The sequence below is a fragment of the Pteropus vampyrus genome, unplaced genomic scaffold (genome assembly GCF_000151845.1).
Source record: "Pteropus vampyrus isolate Shadow unplaced genomic scaffold, Pvam_2.0 Scaffold415, whole genome shotgun sequence".
Classification (NCBI taxonomy): Eukaryota; Metazoa; Chordata; class Mammalia; order Chiroptera; family Pteropodidae; genus Pteropus; species Pteropus vampyrus.
In genome coordinates this window covers 230,239-252,010 of record NW_011889196.1, presented here as the reverse complement: position 1 = coordinate 252,010, position 21,772 = coordinate 230,239, and the positions used below count along the sequence as shown (strand labels likewise).

Below are 21,772 nucleotides of genomic sequence, written 5' to 3'. Positions count from 1 at the left end.
GGGCGGCCGAGTCTGCTGTCAGTCCCGATGGCGCTGAGTGGCCTCAGGCTCCAGGTCACGACAGCCTTTCGTGAGATCAGGGCTCAAGTGGAGAGAGGGCGTGGGGTGGGATGGGATGTCTCAGGCTGCAGGGGCTTTTTGGCGATGCAGAAGGGACGAAAAGCAGGCGGACGGCTTTCCTCGGGATTTGTGACACCCCTGGAGCCTGTCTGTCTTTGGCCTCCCACCCTGGAGGGCCATCGCTGTCGTCCCCTCTGGCTTCTTTCTGCGCATGACCTGCTAGCACATGGGCAAGGCCATCTGTACACGTCCTCCTGTCCAGCCTGGAGGCTGGGGCCCTAGTGTTGATCACACGTTTGAACGTGTGCTGGGTGCTGGTGGTCCTTGTTGGGTGCTCTGCCTGCTTCCTGAAACATTTCACTTTCTGTGTGTGATCTTTCAGGTATAGATGGTAACAGGTGTGCTGTTGATATTTTATCAGTGAGAAAAGTGAGACCCCAAGAAGTCTGCCATTGTGGGTCCCCGCTTGTGCTCAGAGGAGGAGAGGCCCCAGGTCTGCCTGCTCCCAGTCCCCTGGTGGGTGGGTACTTGCCTGGATGTCATAGTCTGCACAAAGCAAGCCTGCGCGGAGCTGATGGCTGTGCCTCCAGCAGCAGGACGAGAGGGAACACGCCTCCCAGGGTGCCTCCCAGCCTTATAAAGCCATCAGCCTGAGGAGAGGGCTCCTGACAGCCATACACTTCCAAACATGGAGATGATGGCTTCGCTATATGCAGCATTCATTCCAGCGTTAAGTAACAAACCGCTGGCACCAGAATGGAAGCCAGCCCCGTGAGGCCCGTCCGTTCACCCAGAGGCGATCCTGGCACAGCCGGGCTCCTCGGCTCCTAGCAGGGCGCTGCGTCTCTCGGAGACCACGAGCTCTGGGCCTGACTTTTCCAGAATGAGGCCGAGGTGGAGGACCAGGGGACGTGCGGCACGGCCCGCCTTCACTCGTGCATGTGCTGCGCCCGCCGTCCCTCCTCGTCTCTAAGCCTCAGGTTTTACACGAGCTCCAGACTCCAGTATGGGGGAGAGAGAATTCCTTTTGGGGGGCGGGGGAGAATGACCTCTCTGCCTCAGCATGTGATTCACTCACCTGCTGGTGGTTTCACTTTACTTGCGTTTTCATTTTAAATTTATGCTTTGTGTGTAACTGTAACTGAACACGTGACAGTTTTATTTCTGCTGCTGAAATTCGTAGTCTTATGGAACTTAACAAACTTTTCATAAAGTGGAAAGTGTTTCGAAAGACCTGTTTTATTTCTCACTATAGTTACCAAGAATATTTGCACTTACTTTTCTGTTCCTCAGTTTTATTTCTAAGATGGAAAGGAGCTAAATGGCCGTCTTGAGTATTCAGCATGGAAAGTACGCTCTTTGGAATTTTATGGAAAAACTAGATCCTGTGGTCGCATCTTCTAACGTCAGCAGCTGCTTTTCAAGGGCAAAATTGTGTAGACGTGGCATCGGGGTGAGCTGAACCCTTTGTTGATGGTGCTCTTTTGGCTTCCAGGCTGAGAGAGCACTAATCAACCTGCCGTGAGCCAGGGGACAGCCATCATAGGACGGGAAGTGTTAGATGCGTCCTCGCTTAGAGATAGGGCCTGGCATGCTGTGTCCTCCTCTGAGACCTTCCCCCTGAGGTTACACGGTTCACACTGAGGACTGTGCTCCTTTCAGGTCCAAGGCGAGGAGAGAGGTGCAGCTAATCCATCCTGCAGCCCGAACTTGACAAAGTGAAAGAGAAGCACCGTGCGTTTCCATGGTGACACCATGGCGCTGATTGTAGGTCAACCTCAGACAGAAACCAAGGAGGCATTCTGGGTGGATGGAGTGGTGTGTGAAGCCAGCCAGCTTCTGTCCGTGTACCTATTATCTACATCTGTCCTATTCACTTATCTGTATCTGTTTGTCTTTTACCTATCACCTTCTATATCTGTCATCTGTCAGTCATCTATTTACCATCATCGATCTGTAGCTACCATCTCGCTCTCTCTCTTATCTGTCTTCGTTATTGTATCAGCACAAAAACCTCATTGCTCTCCCCAGAACAAAGGGTAGAACGTAAGTGCCCCTGCTGGAAGTTTGCTTGTCAGTTTGCAGTAAGCCTTGTCTGTTGGACCCAGAGTTAAAAATACCCAGACTTTCTCCATGGGAAACACAACGTAGCAAGGGCATTTTAACCCTGACGCTCATGGTGCCTGAGTGAACCTGGTCCCCTGTCACAGGCGCTGGATCCTTTTTGAGTCACACCCAAGCTGCTGACTTACAGGGACCGTGCATTCATCACCGATCCCCCCGCCGCCCTTCCGCTAAGCATAAGCCGTCGCCCGTGTTTGCCCTCCTTACAGATGCGTTTGTCCGGTCGTTTACTGGTCACGCTGCGACACTGTGTCTGCTGCTCGCTTGTGTGACTAAACCCATCAACATGCAGCCCTAGTTGTGACATAGCAGGGGTCGGGATGCAGTCCGAGGACAGCGATTCGCAAAGACGTCACAACCTGGTGTTGAGAATGAGCCACGCGGGACCCATGGCCTCCTGGGAAGACCACCACTGTGACCAGGGGGAGCCCAGCCACCGTGGTGTCACTGGGCTGGGCCGGTTCTGGGAGGTGACAGCAGGCTGCAGCACGTGCGAGGTTGTCCCTGAGAAGAGGGCATCCTGGGCTAGTGGAGCTGGGCAGGACGTCCAGGTGGCGAGATGCTGACCGCTGGAGGTGTAGATTCTGGGCGTGGTTTCAGTGGGCAAGGCTTTAGACTTGGACAGGCTTTGTTTTCTTTTTAGATCTGGGGTCTTGAGCGAAAAGCATAAGCCCTTTTGGTGCCTCAGCTTCTTACCTGTGCCATCAGCTGCCATAGGGACTAAGGGGTTGTCACGCGTAGGACAGGCCACACTAACCTCTCTGCCTCAAGAGACTCATGGTTTCTTGGGAAAAGCCCTTGTTTCCCTTACACTCAAGGTCTTAACAGTCGGAGTTTCCCAGCATAAGACGACTCAGCCGGAGTTCAGGGGAGTGTGTGACGGCCTGCCCCACAGAGAGTGCTCAGACTTCACCTGGGAGATTTCTAGAGCCCGAGCCAAGCTTGGGTGCAGAACAAACTGAAACAGGTTGGACTTGACTGTGGACGTGTGTGAAGCCCCCGGGAGATGCCCTAAGTACCAGGTGGCTAGGGGATGGCTGGGAAAGGAGCAGCGGTGTCAGCCAGTGCACAGGAGCCTCTCAGATCAGAGGCCACCATGTACTCGTGGACGGCGACCCACCCACTCGCCCTCCATAGTTTTGTCAGTTCCCGAGACTGGTCAGGGACATGCACTGGAGGACAGCGAATGGCTAGGGAGGCTGGGGCAGCCATCTTCTCGGGGGTCTTGAGGGGCTAAGAGGATGGGCTGCAGTTGTCTTCCTCTGTCTTGAGATGGTACAGGGTTAGTGGTCATCTAGCCCATTTCTCGTTGGCCCCGAGAATACTGGCTGGTGGCACTTGTGGCTGCAGCGTTTACCCCGAGATAACTAGGAGATTACTTCTTGATCTCACCCCCAAATTCTACGATGCACCGCTTTAGTGTATCAATAATCTTTGGAAACAAATGTCATTATTCTATTTACAGCATTCTAGTTTCAGTGAGTCCCTCGCTGAAAACGTCAAGTCCTAGAAAACGCAGCGTCCTGTGCGTGATGCTGAACGAACGCTGGCAGCGAGCCGCGCTGCTTTCTCTAAACAGGAAAAGGGCAGGAGAGAAGGGGGCGACGTGAGGGCCCGTACCAGCCAGCGTCTCGTGCATTTGCTCCCCGTTCCCTGGCCCTTTGCAACGCCGTCGCAGGTGTGCATGTGCACGCGGGTGCTTCGGTCGCGTGGCCGACATGGGGCAGGGTGTGGGAGGCTATCCACGCACTGACCGTGGCCAGCCACGTAGGCTAGCATCCAGCGTGCTCCCAGCTGAGCGCAGGCGTGTGCTCCACGTCGTCCTGTTCGCGGCTCACGTTTGAAAGCAAGCCGTGTGTTTATGGCTCCACAGCGAGCCCCGGTCAAGCGTCAGACGTTAGACACCGAGGGCACTGCGTGGTCTGGTCAAGTCTAGAGAGCATCCACCACTAGAAAACGCACATTTACCAATTCACGTATGACTCGGTAACTTTTCACGTGTCTGCTGTATTTTTACTCAAACTTGGCTCTCTTGGCTCTTCTCGGAATGATGCTTTGATCAGAATATTAGGGGGAAAAAAGCAAATTCTAAAAACTTCAAGGACAGAATCAGTATTTTGTGGGCATTCGCGCTCGTAACTGGGAAGGGCCGTGGTGTGTCACAAAGGCGTCTTGTCTTGTGTACTCAGCACTGAGGAGGAAAGTCAGCGTACTGGTGACGTCTCTGCCCGTCCGTATGTGAATCTACGCGTCTAACGTTTTAATTCGTGTCTTACCGACAAGTACCTTCTCTCACATTTTGGATTTCCATGGGTCTCATGTTCTTTCGCTTTGTTTACTTGATGTTTTCATTTGGTCTAAGTCACTTATTTTCAATAGCACCCTAGCAGTTCGAGGTCCTTGGTACCGACATGCCTGATTAAGGCTCCTTAATGACGATGTGTGCTGATCAGTGATGGTTTGGGGTGGCTGCCTGTGGCGCAGACACCTGCACAGTCGTTCCGGACCCCACCAGAGCTGGTACCTCGCGAGCGGGGCAGGGGGAGCCAGCCTGTGTGTGGCCAAGGGTTTTTACATGACATAAGCTACAACGTATGTTTGTTTGAGGGCAGGGGAAGAAGTCAAGGTGAAGGATGTAAAGTGCCTTCTTTTAAATTATAAGGCAAGCAGAGGACACAGACAGCTGTAACTGTATGTCGTCTTCAGTGCCATTGAGTGATCAGCTCTACCCGTGGGGACTGTTCTGAATCTCTCTCCTTCTCTTACAGGTGACATCACACAAAAAGGGTATGAAAAGAAGAGGTCGAAGCTCATTGGAGCCTATCTGCCCCAGCCTCCGAGTACGTAAACCTTAACGGTAACACACGTTGTCTGGTTGTAAGTGAACTGCCACACGCAAGAGAAACAAGTCATCGCAAACCCTTCCTTAGTCCCTGACCCGGTGAAGACCGTGCTTCTGACGTGGACTGGCCACATCCATCCCTTCATGCGACTGCACATATATTTTGTGAACCCACAAGACGCACGGCTTTCTATAAGTGTGCCTGGTCAATTTAATAGGTATTTCATCTGTAGAGGGCAATAATGTGGTTGATTACTTCAAAATGCTATACTCATAAAAAATATAGGAGCTAGACTTTTGATGTAGTGAGTTAAAAATCATTGCTGTTACTTATGGTTTAAACCAAGCCAGGGTTTTTATTGGTGTCCTTGGGGGTCAAGGCAAACCTAGAAATCTGGGAAATGATGTAATATCCTGCCTGGAGTTACAAAATCGTAAAGGTCGGTGTGTTTTGAAATGCGATTGTACCTGGTTTTGGCCTATTCCCCACCGTGGAGTCCGTTTCGCTCCAGCGTTTTCACGTGTCCGGGTTTGTGGAACCTCTCCGCATGTGAGCCGGGTTCTGCCCGTTCCAGGAAATAAAGTGCTGCCAGGCTGCAGCTCCCACACCTTGGTGTGGTCCGGGCTGACCTTGGCAGTGCCTAGGCTTTGGGAGGGTCTCGCAGCCAATGCTCCAGGAGGAAGCATGGCCGCGTCAGGGCTGCAGGTGCCGCCCGGCCCCCACCGTTCTTACTGGTGAAACGAAACCTTTAAAGCTGCTCAGATGCTTCTGCTGGGGAACAGTTAAGTCTCAGGCGCACGGTGCGGCCCCCCAGTTCCGTCCCTCCTGCGCTCCAGGCTGTGACATGCCAGCAGCGCTCTGCTGGCGTGAGTATGTGCTGGGGCTCACGGTCCAGACACTAGGTTCGTGTATTGGGTTTCTGCTGTGTTTATAGTTTTGTTCCGTGTGTCCTTCTTTCTTCCCTTCAGTCTGAAGGGACCTAACACAGAGGAAGAGCGGCTGTGCAGGCTGGCGTAGCTGCATCTGGCTTGTAAGGGGAAGAAGCAAGGTTCCAGCCGAGTAAATTAAAAACGAGCCAGTTTTTGGTGGGCTGGCGCCCGTGTGTGGAATGCCCTAGGAGCAAGTGTGGGCAAATGACTAGACAGTGGACCCCCTTCCCCTTCTCTCATCCTCCAGCAGAGCGGCATGGTGACGGCAGTCCTCACGGCCATCACTCTGAGTCCCTTTGGGCAGGCACCCCTTCACGTCTCGGAGGATGGCTGGCAGGCTGACCGTAGGCTCTGGACAGTGTCAGGTTTCCGCTTCTGGGCCTTACCAAACGAGAGTGAAACAGAAGCAGCTCCCGGCAGGTGGCCGTCCAGCCGCGGTGCCGAGAACGGGGCCGGCCGTGCTGGCTGGGCGCTCAGGGCGCCCTGTGGTGTGTGGCCCTGTGGGGCTTTGTGCTGTTCTGCGTGGGGTCCGCGGCTCTGCTCAGCGCTGTAACAAATTTAAAAAAAACTAAAGTTTGAATTAATTAGTTTTTTTTCAACTTGTTACAGCAGCGAATGGAGCTGCGGTGGCCCGGTGCAGACTGCAGCACAGTGAAGGCGCCCCGAGGAGACCGCCACACTCCAGCCACATCGGGGTGTGCGACATCCGAGAAGCCGCCGGCAGGGAGCGTGCGGCCAGCACTGCAGGAAACCGGCCTCTGTTTTACTTTCGTTTCGGTGAGCGCACTTTTCTGAGAGAGAAGCCCCCCGGCGGGGACGCGTGTGAGGTGGACCGTCACCCGGCACCATTGCAGGCACAGCTCCAGGGCTTCGTGCTGGGATCCGGGGTCCCGTGCGTGCGCCCCGTCCTGCAGACGCGCTCACGGGGGCTGCCGGGGGCCCCGCACTGCTGCCGTCCCGCTGGCTCAGGGCCAGTTCTGAGTGTTTTCTGTTAGAACGGAACGCACCGTTTTCACAGCCCCATTTTCCCAGCCGGGGCACCACGTAAAAACACTCGAGAAAGAAGGACGCGTGATAGATGCTAAAATTCTTCTTGAAATTGTTGGTCTTCCACCGACCTTTGTCTCGTAGCCAGAGAGCTTGGCAAAGGAGGGACCAGCAGGTCCTGGCCGCTGGCGTCTGCCAAAGGGACCAGGAGCTACAGCCGTCACAGCCCTGTCCCCAGGGGCAGACTTATGGGTTTGAGAGAGAAATTGTAGCAGTTACCCACAGAGTGTACCCTCAGAGTAATGACCCCCCCCCAGGTCAGAGCGGTCGAGGTGACAAAGCTTTAGATGCACAGAGCCTGAAAGTCCAGTTCCCTACACCTTTCCCTAGAATGAGAAAACACGCACTTGTAAGTTTTAGGCTTATCTTAAGGGTTTTATCTCAAAAGGCACTGTTGGAAAATCATGCACAAAACGTAGATGAGCTTTAATGTTACAGTTGGGCTCCATGATCTCAGGAGGGGCATGCGACCTGGTCACCCAGCTGTGGCTGCCCCCCCCACCCCACCCCCACAGCTGCTTGCTGATGGGCGTGTGACACCCTTGTGGGAGGAGGGAGAGTTGGTGGGTGGTGGAGTCAGGCGTTAGCTGTGGGGTCCTTTGCACAATCCCAGGAGCCTCCGGCGCCTGGCGGGACTGTGAGGCTGAGAGCCTGCTTGGGGACGCTGCTCTGACGGCCCGGGCCCCCTCCCCCGGGGCGGAGGCCCCACCAGCTGTGCCACGCTTGCCTCTGTCTTGGTTTCTGGGAAGTGCGGGCGGACAGCCTCTCGCACCAAACTCGGTCTGGGCGGCGGCGGGAGAGCAGCTGGCCTGACCCGAGACTTCCCGCATGGGCTCGGGCTCGGGGGCCGTCCCCTTGGTGCAGGACCTTTGTGCCTCACGTCCTCTTCGCCAGCTGCCCTTGTCCTGCCGTGCGCTTTCCTGTAAGGGGTTCGTGTTCTGGTGAACCCTCTTTTTTTTTTCCACATTATTTTTATCTATCAGAGAAAATTCTAAGACTTCTTTAGAAAGTATTCTAAAAATATTTCCCAGATGTTTTTTCAAGACCTGCGAATGACTATGAGTTAAAGCGACTTGCTCAGGCGCTCGGCAGAAACCAATAGGTAGCTCGCTTCGGCGCTGCCAAGGCCGTCCCTGGGGCAGGTGGGTTCCTGGTTTTGTTCTGCTCAGCGGTGAGTGACTGTCACGGAATATGTGGTGTGACTCAGCTTCCCCGGAAGGTACACATCTTCAGCGAGCGTGTGTTGGATGCTTGCCTAAACCTAAGTGACAGAAAGTGTCCCTGAAGCCACAGAGAAAACTGAACGTCATGTATTCAGTGAAGGAAAGGGTCAGAAAGCACATGTGGGGGATCACCGTCAAAGAGAAAATGTGTTTAGGGAAGGTTCTCGTCCGGTCCTGGTGCTCTTGCAGTTTTTGGCTATGCGGCGTCTTTCAGAATCATCTCATTAATCTCTAAACCTCATAAAACTCGGAAAAAGAGAGATTAAACTTCACTGTCCAGGAATATCTTAACACTGCGTCGACTCTCACAGCCGAGCCTCCACGCCGTCGGGACGGGGCCCTGGCGACGAGAGGCAGTGAGATCCAGTGGCTCTCTCTGTGCCTGCATGCAGTGCCCGGTTTCCCCACGTGTGGGTGGCTGGGCCTGGCTTTCTGTGCGACTGCCCACCTGCCACCCCCACGATGACCGGCCTGCGTGGGCGCTGTCTCCAAGCCCAGCGTGGCTTTTTTTCGGTAGCCAGATGGCTCTGCGCTGTCACAGGATTTGCCATGATCGAGCAGTTGTGGCACTCTGGGGGACTCGTCTGAGGTGACTAGTGGGCAGTTCTGTCTATCATGCAGCCCCGGAGTCGGTTGTGGGACCAAAAGGTTCAGCCTCGGCGGCAGGCCTGCCCTGGCTCCTGGGCAGAGCGCCTTTCTCTGTCCACGTCTGGTGCTGCCGGGGCCTGGTCTGTGTCTGCAGGGTCTCGCAAACGGCGGCCTGGCCGGCCTTTAGCCCGATGTCGTCGGATGTTCATGCAGTTTCCCGTGACAGTTGGGCACGCGCTGGGCTCTCTGCCTGCCCCTGCACGTCGTTTGAAGCTCAGTTCAAGTGTCACTTCTACACGGATTCCTTCCCTGGTCACTCTGGGTGGGACAGGCCATCTGGCCCGTTGGTCACGGCATCCACTTCTGGAGCACTCAGCACTGCGGATGGGTCGCTGTGGGTGACTGTCCCAAGACCCAGCTAGCCCACAGTGCCGTCTCCTCCCCACGGTGGTGGGTACTCGGCAGACGCTTGCTGAAAGATGAACTGGGCAGACCGACGGGAACTGTCTGCATCTGATGGACTGGCGCGGGAGCCTGGGCCAGCTCAAGGTACATGTGCTGGCGGGCAGCTCTAGTTACCACTGCCACACGTTCCCGTGTGGCCCCTGAGCAGCCAGCGCGTGTGCTTACCTGAGGACACGAGGGAGTGCGGAGAGCCAGCCAGGGATGCGGGGAGCCGGGCGCCCCCTGGTGGTGCCCGATGCGCACCGGCAGACGGATGCTCCCCGCGGTCTCAGTTCCATCGCAGTTCCTGATGTGGATAAGTTTAAATGCCAGACAGTGCATCAGGTGCTGCTGGCGGTGTCCACGTCTGAAGGACTGAAGGATGAAATGGTTTTGCCCTCTGCTCATTTCCGCCGGCTCAATATTACTAATCCCAGATCTCAGCACTGTCACTGAAGAGGTGCTGTCCTGTACTCCTGTCCTCAGGAGGACCTGTGTTCCCGGGGGCTGCCTGGCCCCCCTGCAGACTCTCCCGTGGGGTCGTGGGGGTGGCCTGTCGTCTATAGACACGTTTGTGAGTGTTGCGCTTTGGCCTCCGAGATGAGGAACGTCCTCACCTGAGTCGCGTACCAGCGTGTTCCGCGCTCTTTGGGAGGTGAAGCTGATGGCAGCCTTCTCCAGGGTGGTCAGTCACTCTGACCGTTCCCTTTAGATTGAGAGCCTTCGCGCTCCTCCGATGCCGGGCACACAGTCCGGTCCGTATCTTCTTTCTGCCACAAGATCCAGTCTCCCCAGGCACGGCTCGGTGTTTGGCCATCCTGACCGGGACGGTGGGGGCCCGTGTCCTGTGCCAGGAGTCCTGTCCCACTGTGCTGTTCATTTAAGACGGGTGGGGGCGTAAGATGCAGGGTCAAGTCCCAGACAGAGGAACCTAAGTGTTTGAATCGTGGTCGCCTCTCAGTGGAATGGCAACGCTCCCCGTGCCCAAATATCGTCCCTCTCTGGCGTAACATGAATTTTTAGCATGGCCCTCCTGACACTGAATTCCAACCAGGGATGAGCTTTCATCCGCTCAGGACGGATCACCTGTGTCGTAGGTGAGCCGTGGGCCCAGGCCTCGTGCAGTTTGCTGCTCCCTGTGACCTAAGGGATGTTCCTAGTTTTCTGCAGGCGGCTGTTTGATCAGATGACTGTCTTGTCATTTTTGGTGGCACATCACCGTCAGATTCTCCACCCCTCATGTACGCAGTTAACTGGGAACGTAGCCAGGCCGCTCCCATGTGACACCTCTGGAGTCTGGGTAGCTGGCCATGGGGTTGCTGTGCGTCCACCACACAGTGACACTGGCTTTGGCACTGGCACGTGTTTGCACAAACACGACGCCTCAACCCTGACCACGTGCGCACTCTGCCTTCTGAGCTCATGTCTCCGACGAGCGAAGACCAGTGTCATGACGCAGGCCGCGGTGCAAATGCACACGGCCACCAGAGGGCTCCCAGGTGATTCACACGCTTCCCGGTCGAGTCCCTGATCAGGCGACCGTGTTTTCCTGGGAAGGGGTAGCGGCTCGTGCTGTTAGAGGTCTGTGCTCACGAAGGGCGGGCTAGTGGCAGCAGCAGCAGGAGCGGGAGCTGGCTGCACCGCTGGGGGGGGGATCCCATCTGATGGGGTTCCTAGCTGCCCATTCCGTGGTGTCGTCATGCCTGTGACCCTGGACCCTCACACCTCACGCACGGCGGTCATGCTGTGTGCTTCTGCGTGTTTGGTCACACCCATAGGTGGTGCTGCTTCCGTGGAGGCGTGTCATTGGGTGCGCGGGACGGCAGGCCTTTCAGAAGGTGTTTGTGGACAGACTTGAAGTGTGGAGAAATGGGAGGTTTCACCACGGCCCAGAGCCCAGGGTGCCTGGGGGCCGTGCGGACGCCGGATGTGAGGAGGTCAGGAGAGGCGTGGGCTTCGTGAGGGCCCGGGGAGCCAGAGTCACTCCCGCGGGACGTGTCAACGCAGCTGCCCACACCTGGTGGGGCAAGGCTGAGGGTCCATGTGCTGTGTCCCCGTCACCTCGCCCTCCACTTACCCCAAACCGTGCTGAAAACCTAGATTTTTCGGTGTTGTGTTACTGTTTGAATATAGAAACCCTGACTTTTTTCTAGAATAGCCACGTGTCTGGGCTCCAAGTGTGGCCTGTGCTCAGTGCTGTGTCAAGCGATGACCACTGTTCCTTGTCCTCAGGAGAGAGAGAGTCACTGGTATCCAGGGTCTGGTTTGCCTTCATTAATGAAGTGACTACACTTAATAATCAGACGTTGGTTGGTGTTTAGGGACAACTGCGTGGTGAGGAATCGTCTTGGGGGATCCTTCTCAGTCACCTGTTAGAAATGACTGTAGGTCTAATAAAAACCCCTTGGTCTTGAACAAGGTTTCCACATCTGGAGGGACAGAGTGTTTGGAGGATGGAGTGTGACAAGACAGGGCAGAGCTCAGGCCAAGTGACCATTCTGCTCGTCTGAGCCATGGTGGCCCGAGTGGCAGAGGCGGCGGGCAGAGGGTGGGTGGGTGCGGGAGACAGAGGGTCACGTGAAGGGGTCTGGGCTCCATTTTCTGCTGACAAGGCACAGGGAAGGAACATGGGTGAGGCAGAGCCTTGCCTCGGATGAAGTGGGGACGGATGGGATGCGAGAGGCCCGGGGGCCAACAGGGACAGCAGGCAGTATTTGCCTGTGAGAGGCCAGGCCACGTAACATAGTTACTGCACCGGCACGTGGCATGGAATAGCACAGGGCCTCTGTCTCAAGTGATGACGGTGCCTGGAAGCACCGGGGGCGGGGGGGGGGGGGGGGCGCGGCAGGTAGGGGAGGACACCCATCGCAAAAGGAAGGGCAGTTAGGACCAAATGTTTAAATGCTGCTCGAGGTGGGTCTGGCTGGAGGCAAAAGCCCAGATCGGGGCCCACACTTCCACATAGGATGGCAGCAGCCCCAGCGCCTGCGTCTGGGGGGTGTGTCAGTGAATGACGCAGAGATACAGCGCCGACGCCAGTGCAGTCATGTGCCAGTCGCTCTTCTCAGTTCTGTCTAAAGGTGGGAAACAGGCCCGAGGCATAGGTTGTCCCTGGAGCTGTCCCCCTTGGTCCCCGGGGGGCTCTGCAGCCGGGCCAGCGCCTGGCATGTACTGCTGGTCCCTGTCGTGCGGGAAGGAGCCCATCTTGAGCTTCGTCATGTGTCACCTGAGGTGGGCTAATTTTTGTTGCCTGGCTTCCGTGTTTTCGGACAGCTACTCACCCAGCCGGGGTCTCTGTCATCCTGGGACTGGTCACCCTCTGGTTGGTCTGCAGCTTTCCCGAGATGTGGTGTGAATGCCAGACTTCAACGACGCCAAATTCTGAGCCATGGTTACGTGGCTCAGCATTACTGATTCCCCGTGCGTCAGCGTCACCGGGAAGGGGCCCATCCCAGCAGCAGTGCTTGGCCACGTCCTGTGGCATGCGACCAGCCGGACCCTCTGCTGTCGCTCCGGGCACCCCTGCGGTGATGTGGAACTCTACTTTAGAGTCGCATGTTTGACTGATGGCTTTTTCTCAGAACGCAGCTTTAGCCACCTCAGATTTCACTCACAGGGAGGTCAGATGCAAGTTAAGGAGTGGACATGCTCACTTTTAGTGTCTTTTAACGTCTTGTCACTGTGACCTGTTGAAGCTATTCTCCTTTTGTCAAATTTGTTTCTTTTCAGAACTTGCGTTGTAAACTCCATGTTTCAGCCTGGGATTGCAAATGTTGATGCTGTTTGTGTGCTTGTTAGCTTTCCAGGACAGACAGGCGGGGTCCACACACAGGTGAGCATGAGCCACCTGTCTGCGTAGAGGGTACGCGTGTGTCAGGACCGTGTACCTCCCACCTGGGGGCCTAGAAGGGGTCAAGGTCAAAGCCCGTCTGGGAAGCAGGTTTGAATAAGCCACTGCGGTTGAAAGAGAACCATTAGGTGCACATACCAGTTGAGTGCTGTGTAACCTTGGCCTCACGAAAGTGTCCATTTGGCTGTTCTTCCCAGAACTGCACCAGGACATGAGTGAGCCCCCGGCCAGGAGAAGGGGAGAGAAGCGGTGACATGTCTCCGTGATGTGTGAGGCTCCTCGCTCGCCGAGGGGGCTCAGCATCCGGGAAGTGGTGACCCGTGCCCCCGCTCCCCAGAGAGGGTACTCCCTGGAGAAATGGACGCCCGGTGCACGGAACACCAAGGCACTAAACGTGCACCCTCGGGGCGAGGACAGCTCTGGCCCTGGGTGCAAACACGGCACAGGAGACGGGAGGCCTCCTCTCTGGGTGGATGGAGCCGCCCAGGTGGGAGACCTGCTGGGCACAGACCTGGGGGCCTGCCACGGAGCTCAGCACTGCCGGCAGCACCCGTGGGGAATGAGGAAGAAATCGTGAAGCTGACAAGAAAAGAGAGAAAAACAGCTTTTACGTAAAGATTACAGCAGCAGAATGACACTTCACCTCTCAGCAGCAGTAATCGGCATGAAAGGCAAATAATTTTCAAATAAATATACAAGTAAAATTTCAAATTTACAGATAATTTTGCTTAGAATCTGGCCAGCCAGCCAGCATGAGAGCAGAAGGAAACTCCAAGAGCGAGATTGTCGCAGGTGATGAGTCACGCCCCTGGAGTCATCCTGAGAACCAGGGCTGAACAGGGCTGTGTTAAGGCTGTGGTCTCCGGTTCACGTCCTACCAGGCATCGCTTACCGGTCCTTTTCTGAGGAAGCAGCAGCAGCAGCTCGTGCTGCGTGCTCAGTGCCCCCACGTCTACACCCCTGAGCTGTGGCGGCTACGTCTGTCCCGCGGGATGCATTTTGTCCAGGCGGTGCTCTGGATGCTCTAGTTCTGAAGTATGGGAGGTACTGTGGTCGCCAGGTTCAGGCCACTGTGGACTCGTACCCATCAGGTCATTTTACCTGACAACATCAGCATTTTGGGTTCATCTGTTCGTTACTTACCTTTAAATGTAGTAAGGTTCCGGAGACTTAGAAATTTGGACTGAACAAAGATGGACGTTTATGCTTAATTCTTGTTACCTGAATTCTGTTGTTGAAATAAACTGGGAGATTTATTTGAAAGTTAGCATTGATAAATGTAATCTTAAGTTTTCTTAAGTACTTTTTAATTCTCTCTATATGTTTGTTATGTGAAAAAGACCATAACTTGGTTCTGTGCTTCGAGCTCCATTATTTTTTTATCCAACCCCGAAGATGTCAGCGTTGCTTGTGCCCAAGTTTACGTCTCTCCCCGTGACTCCTCAGACAAGTGCAGTGAGCAGGAGCCTGTGCCGTTTCTAAGGGCCACGGTGCCCTGCTGGTCACCTCTCCTCAGCCTCGTCATCCGTCGCCTGGCCCGCACCCTCTCCCACGCGAGCCCCGGCTGGGCTGTGGGTATGGGCTGTGGGTATGAGGCTGTGACCTGCCAGGGCACCTGTGCACAGAGTAAGTTGACGCCAGCTGCCACGTACAGCCTCACCTTACGTTGCTGTTTCCCTTACCCCAGGGGTGGACCAAGCTTTGCCGCCAGAGCGCCGGGCCCCGGTCACTCCTTCCTCCTCCCGCTACCACCGCCGAAGGTCCTCAGGGTCACGAGATGAGCGCTACCGGTCGGGTAAGGTACCAGAGTGACGCGAGGTCTCTGACGCCATGGTCTGTGGTATTGAGGTGCTGACGTGGACGAGTGGGCGCGTGTCTGCAGCGGCTGCGTGCGTGTGAGGCGGGACCGCAGCAAGTCCGAATGTGCCGCTCCGTGTGTGACCCACAGACGACAGCGTCCCGTCTCGTCACATGTTCTCTCTAGCGTTCACGCTGAAATTCTGTAAATAGTTAATTACTTGCACATTTTAAAGATAGTGTTTACTATTTAGAATCTCATAGTAATTTAAAAACTAATTTCTCAGGAGCTGAACTTCGCTCATTCCTTTTAGGTGTCACTGTTCAACAGTTTGGTTGTACTTTTTATGAACTTGGTTGCTTGTATGATTTTTTTTCTTTTTAAATCTTAGTGACTTCTGTTTTCCAAGTACAGTTTAAAGAAAAATCCTTAGAACTGTTTATGTTCTGTTTGTTATTGCCCTTGTGTTTTATGATGCTGTCTTGGTAATTCCGTTTTATTGTAGTCATCACCTGGGCTTGGCTGGCTTGAATTTATTTCACTAATTTAGCATCAGAAAACGTGTACTGTGATTAATATTTTAATTACTTTTTGCGAGATTTTTTTTTCAAGATCTAGATAACGATTGTTTTTCCCTGCTTCTCTATACCTCTTAAAAGGATGTTATCGGTAAGTGTTGCTGGGACATGGTTCAGGACACGTGTGGGCTGCTGCTAATGGTTTAAACTGTAACACCTGTATATCGCTTTATGTTTTGCATACCACTTCCACAGATGTGATGTCATGTCCTTTTCATAACGAAAGGTGAAGTGCTTGCTACCTTTTCATGTCACAAAAGCAGAGGCCAAGGCTACAGGAGATAAAGTAGCTCAGCCAGCTCACAGCAGGGCTAGATGGGGCCACATCCCTCTGACCTTCCCGCTAATGAGGACAGACCCCCTGTCGTGCTCTCTCAGGAGCCATCTGCCGACTCGTTGGCCCCGCTCTCCTTTCTGTGGGGAGAACGGGAAGATGGAGACTTTACGGCATCCAGTGTCGGTGTCTGCACAAGAGGAGGGTGCACTCGGGAAACTGGGAAAGGCCCAGTGCGGCCTTCCTGCCGGCCCCTGGCTCTCGGCCTTCTCAGGAGCTCAGTGCCTGAGGTGGTTCGTGGGGTGGGGTGAAAGCAGGTGTGTGTTCCCAGCTCTACCTTGTGCCTCGGAGCTACGCCAATGCTCAGTGCGTGTCGAGAGCCTGCCCATCTCACTCAGGCGTCTCAGGGGCCCTTTGGAATCATTGGGACAGCAGGGGCACAGACATCGTGCTGTCAGCGTGCCATGAGCGGCTCCTGCCAGCTCCTCTGTCTTGATACTGCGCTAACACTTGGTATGCGCATATACACGGAGACACGTAGATTCACGTACAGTAGACACGTGGACTCGTTTACTGTTGTCAGCATCTTCAGTTCTCAAAGAAAGTAGTCAAGTAGTCTTACTTTCATTCTATGGATGAGAAAATGACAGTTCAGGCAAGAACATGATTGTCGATGGTCCCACAGCGAGTAGCTCGTCAGAGCAGGTGCCAGTCTAGCTTCGTCCGGCCCTGTCATCTGGCTTCTTAGCACGTGGAAGATTAGACCTTGTGTCCGTTTCTAACCTGTAACTGTGTTACCTTTTAGATTGAGATGAAATCAGGCCCCAGCACAGTTGGTTTCCTACACCGTTGGTGTTTCCTCATGTGAGAGGTCGGGGACGATAAACCCTGATGTTTCTATGGCCTTCGATAAGGTGCACGGTGCTTTGCAACTCCTGGTTATTTTAGGGGGTGGGAAGGACAGGTGGTCAGACAGTGAAAGCCTGAGAGAGGTTAACGCAGCCGGGGTGGTGGCCTCAGGTACGTCTCACTCATGTGCATGTCACCTCTGGTCTTTGAGGGGGGAAGAGGTTGTGGGACCAGCGCCCCGCTGTGGGGACACTGAGGAGGAGAACGGAGGGCGGCTTCGCACTGCCTGTCCCTTCTGCCCGTCGTCTCCCCTTGCACACACACTGCCGGTTCCCCACTCCCATCAGGGCTCTGCTCAGGTGTGCTGGCTCCTGCGAGGCACTCTCTGACCACCCAGTTAAAATGGAAAGGCTCTGCATCACTTCATACACAGTCCCTACACTTCCCCATCCTGGTTCATTGGTTTCCATTGTACTTCCCACCCCGACACTGTCCGTTATCTATCTGTCCTTCAGTCATCTCTCTCTCTACCTATGTCAGTAATCTATCCATCTGTCCTCTGCCTGCCTACCTGTATCGGTCACCTAGCTATCTAGTTAGCTGTCTCTTAACCATCTATCTATTTACCTGTCAATCATCCATCTTTCTATCATCTCTCCATTTATTACCTATCAACCATAACCTGCTTACCCATCTACTTAGGAATGCGAGGTCCACAAAGACAAGGGTCTTTGTTTTGTTTATTCATGCATGCAAACACCTAAAATATTGCTTGGTTAAAAGTTTTGGAAGGATGGACAGACGGAAGATGAGAGCATAGTACAGTTGGGGAAAAGCAAGTAATTATGTAGGAGGGGCCAGATTTTAAGATCTTCATATACAATGCTCAGAAATTTGGACTTTATCTGAAAGATCCCCATTTGGAGATTTGGGCATGACCGGAGCAGTGTTCGGGTTTGGAGATGATTTGGGTAGGTGGCACTGGGGAGTGGGGGTTAGAAAGGGAGGAGTCCCAGATGCCTGAGGCTGTGTGTGTTTAGGGGATGAGCCAGTGCCAGTGAGAGCTGAGATATGATAAGTAGCATCGGGCTGTGGGAGAGAGAGAAGCAGGTGGCTCTGAGGTGTCCAGGTGGTGCACCTGCGTAGGTGGTGGTCTCTGGTCTCTGCTTGTAGGTTGGAGCTGGGGGGTTTGCCTCAGCCCTTCACTGTCTATGTAGAGAATCCCTATGGAAATTCATGTAGACATTCCTTGAAGTGTCATGTAAGTTAGTGGTCCTCAAACTTTTTGGCGCCAGGGGCCGGTGCTCCTATGAGAATCTAGTGCCTGATGATCTGAGGTGGAGCTGAGGCGGTGATGCTGGCGCTGGGGAGCGGCTGCAAATACAGATGAGGCTTCTCTTGCTGACCCGCTGTTCACCTCCTGCTGTGTGGCCCAGGTCCTAACAGTCCAGCACCTGTACTGGTCTGTGGCCCGGGGCTTGGGGATCTTGATGTAAGGCACAGGAAATGAATTTCATATACACTTTTATTTTTCAAAAATTTTTACTCCTCTCAGTTCTGAATAATGACTGCTTAATTTGCATGTACAACCAACCTATCCATTGAGCCTTTCCACACGTTTGTGAAATCTCAGTTGGGGTTCTCATTTTCTATAACACCCCCACCCCACACACACACGCATGTCACAGCAGCCACCGTACAGGAAAGGAGAAAAGGGCCCGTGGATTGCTGTGAGGGCTCACTCGGTGCTCTGTCCTGTCATCAGTATAATCTAGTCGTAATGATGTCTGTGTTCTTACATTGTTCTTAAAAACACAGTATGAAACCTTAGCTTGTAGTTTGTTACCAGAGTACATGTTTCAGGATTTTCTGGTTTATTTTCTCCCGAGCCAGCTTAGAAGATTTAAGACATTCAAAAGAGTTTTGTGGCCCTCAGGAAATTTTGCTTTCTAAATTTCTTTGACCACTTAATTTTCAGTAGAGTTCCTTTGGTTGCTTCAAGGACCAACATTTATCAGCAAGAAGTAATTTTATTATCTTTTAGATGATTGACCTAATTAACAATCTAGTCAACCGTATAGCCTCAAACTTAACCTCTCCTGGCACCATTTTTCCGTTCGTTCCTGAGCCTGCCGCCTGACGCTGTGATGAACTTCCACAGGGTTCGTGGTGACATTTGCCCCTCTCTTCTATGTACATAACTTCGTTTGGAAACTTTGATTCGGAAAGTGGATGAATCACGAACAGGTGTTTACTGAGCATCTAGAAAATGTCAAGCTCTATATTAGGCACTTTATTATTTTTACTTGATAAAGTCTAAATTAGAGCTTTAGAAACTCTAGCTATTTTTAAATACTCCCTTCCCCTCCCCCAACTGAAAACCCTAGGAAAGAGAACCTAGAGATTTGTGTTGTTTTTCTTTCCAAGCAAGGCTGACTATGACAAAGAATATTAAAACCAAAATGCAGCGCAATATGTTTGTCTTTTTATGAGCTTAGCAGTAAAAACGATACGTTACGTTGTGTGTGCACGTGGACAAGGCAGCTGCCTCTCAGGTCAGCCGTGCGGACTCCTCCCCCCGCACTCCAGGGAAAATGTCACGGAGCCCTGTCCTCCACCAGGACGGTGAGCTCGAGGCGCCCAGGGGTCCCAGGGGTCTCCCGACCCCAGCAGGGATGTCTGTGAGGTCAGACTGTCTTCAGAATAACACCCACTTGTTACTTGCCCTTTTCGCTCTCATTTTTTCACGAGTGTACAGTCGGTTTTTCCAGAGGCTGCCTGATGAGGGGAGGTTAGGGTTCTGACAGCTAGTGAAACTGTGACTGTGAAGTCCTGTGTTTCAAAACTTTTAAAGTTTACTTTCTAATACAGCAAATATCAAAGTAGTACCCCCATAAGCAAACACTTTTAAGGGTTGTCAGCAATTTTTAAGAGCGTAAAGCATTCTTTGAGTCAGAATCAATGTCACGAGACTTGTAAAAATTTGGTTCTTTATTTTATTATTTTTTTTTTAATTGAGAGAGAACATGAAATAAAAACTTGTATATCTGAATTCATTCCTGAGGCTGATTTTATGCTGACAAGAGTTTAAAGTCTGTTTCATGACAATGTTTAGCTTCTGGGAACAAAGACTTGTATCCTAGTATTCATTCAACAAATGTGCAAATAATTTTGTATGCTGAGTACTCTGCTGTGCTCTGAAGGCAAGGCAAAAATGTAGAAAATATTGTGTTTGCTTCTAAAGAGTTTATTTACCCTATAGCAAGTTCTTCTTTGATGCTAAAGTTTAATTTTCTAGGTTGAGAAGGGTTTTCCTTCTATTCAACTTGAATTTACTGATTTAAATGTGATTCTTTATAACCTGTCTTCTCTCTGAACAACTCAATTATTTATTTATTCCAATACAAATCAGAAACTCTTCTTACATTAGAGTAAGAAGAAAGTACAAATCAGACCACATACTCAACTAACGATTCCCCGTGAAAGACAGGCTCTGTTCACGTAGAGCTGCACTGTCCAACACAGTGGCCGAAAGCCACATGGGTCATTTTATGTTTACATCAATTAAAATTAAAGAAAATTTAAGTTCCTTTTCTTCTGTTTCACTAGCCACATTTTAGGCAAGAGTCTCCTCCACAGGGCACTGCAGATACAGAAGCTGCCAGCACAAAGGGACATTCTTCACAGAGCTCTCCAGGGCCAAGGTTGTGCGGGAGTTGGGGCAAAGGTGGGGGATGCGGTGAAGACAGGTCAGTGAGGTCTGTTCGTCCAAAGCTAATGAAAATGAACCCAGTCAGGGTATCTTTGCCTGGTCATTTAAACAGACACCAGCGCAGTCAGATGTGCATTTCAGAGATGTCGGTGTACCAGGAACAGTTAGGGGGGCGTGGCCGGGCGGGGTGGGTTCCTGGCTGGAAGCAGGGACCTGTCAGCAGCCTGTGTGTTTAAGGTGAAAAAGTGATTAATCAAAATCCGTGCAGTGGACCAAAATGGTACTTGGAAATTGATAGCCTAAAATATTTATATTAGGTAAGCGGAGATCCTGGAAATTGAAGAAATAAGGATTTTACTTAAAAAGTTAGAAAAGGAATATTGGTAAGTCCACAGAAAGGAGAACTGAGAAGATAATAAAGTCGAAATGGAATAGAGGATGAATACTGGTTTCCATGCCAGCGTGTCGTGGAAGCATGAAAGTCCTCACCACCAGAGAAAACCTGACGAATGGAAAATCAGCAACCCGTCTTCGATCCATCAGAGCTGAGGTCGGTGGGCAAAGCGCTGCCCCACAGTTGGGGACGGATGATGTGAGCAGAGAGATGGGGCTCCGAGACAGAATTTGAGGAGATGCTAGCGATCGGGCAGTAACCAGGATGAAGGGTGGTGTAAGTTATGCTTGTTTATATTTAAAAAAAAAAAATTATATCTTGTGGCAGGAAAAAACCCTTTCTCTTTCACTTTTACTAAACAACTGAAGAAAATTTTCAAGTCTATATAAAGTTGCCCATAAGGTGGAAAGTGAACATGTTCAATCTCCATTTATATTTTAGTGCATTTTTGACAACTGTCACATTTTTAATAAAAGTAAGAAATTGCAGATAGCATTAAAGAGTGTTTTATCAAATGCCAAAAGGATTTTAAAAATGTGGAGCTCCTCGGTGGACCGAAGGTGAATAGATACTCACATCTGCATAAAGAATACTTGGAGATTAAGCAACATGCTCTAAATAGTGTAGATCAAAGAAAAAGTCATAGAGGAAATTTGAAAGTATCTTGAACTAAAAAAATAAAAATACAAGTGATCAAAATTTGTGAGATGCTGCACAAGCATTGCTTAGAGGCAAAAGTTATAGCACCGAATGCATATATTAGAAAAGAAGAAAAGTCTAAAGTCAGTAATCTAAGCTTCAGTCTAAGGAAACTAGGAAGAGCAAAATAAATCCAAAGAAGAGAATAAATAATAAAAGTTGGAGGAAAACTAATGAAATTGAAAACATCAGAAATCAATAAAGAAAATCAAAGAAGCCAAAAAGCTGTTTCTTTGAAAAGATCTGTCTACGGCTATGCCACCCTCAACAAGCCCGATCCCGTCTGATCTCGGAAGCTAAGCAGGGTCAGGCCTGGTTAGTACTTGGATGGGAGACCACCTAGGAAGACCAGGTGCTGTA

At 52.1% G+C, this 21,772-nt stretch overlaps 1 protein-coding gene and 1 pseudogene across 1 annotated transcript in view; both read left to right on the top strand.

The window, feature by feature from the left end:
• The window catches only part of DIP2C (disco interacting protein 2 homolog C), a 236,658-nt gene that overhangs the window by 133,878 nt on the left and 81,008 nt on the right, over positions 1-21,772 (top strand). Inside the window, exons 3-5 of the mRNA XM_023523799.1 lie at positions 4,953-5,024; positions 6,566-6,733; positions 14,796-14,903. Of these exons, the coding sequence (XP_023379567.1) occupies positions 4,953-5,024; positions 6,566-6,733; positions 14,796-14,903 (348 nt within the window). The remainder of the gene's footprint in view (positions 1-4,952; positions 5,025-6,565; positions 6,734-14,795; positions 14,904-21,772) is intronic.
• Positions 21,658-21,772, top strand: LOC111731973 (annotated as a pseudogene).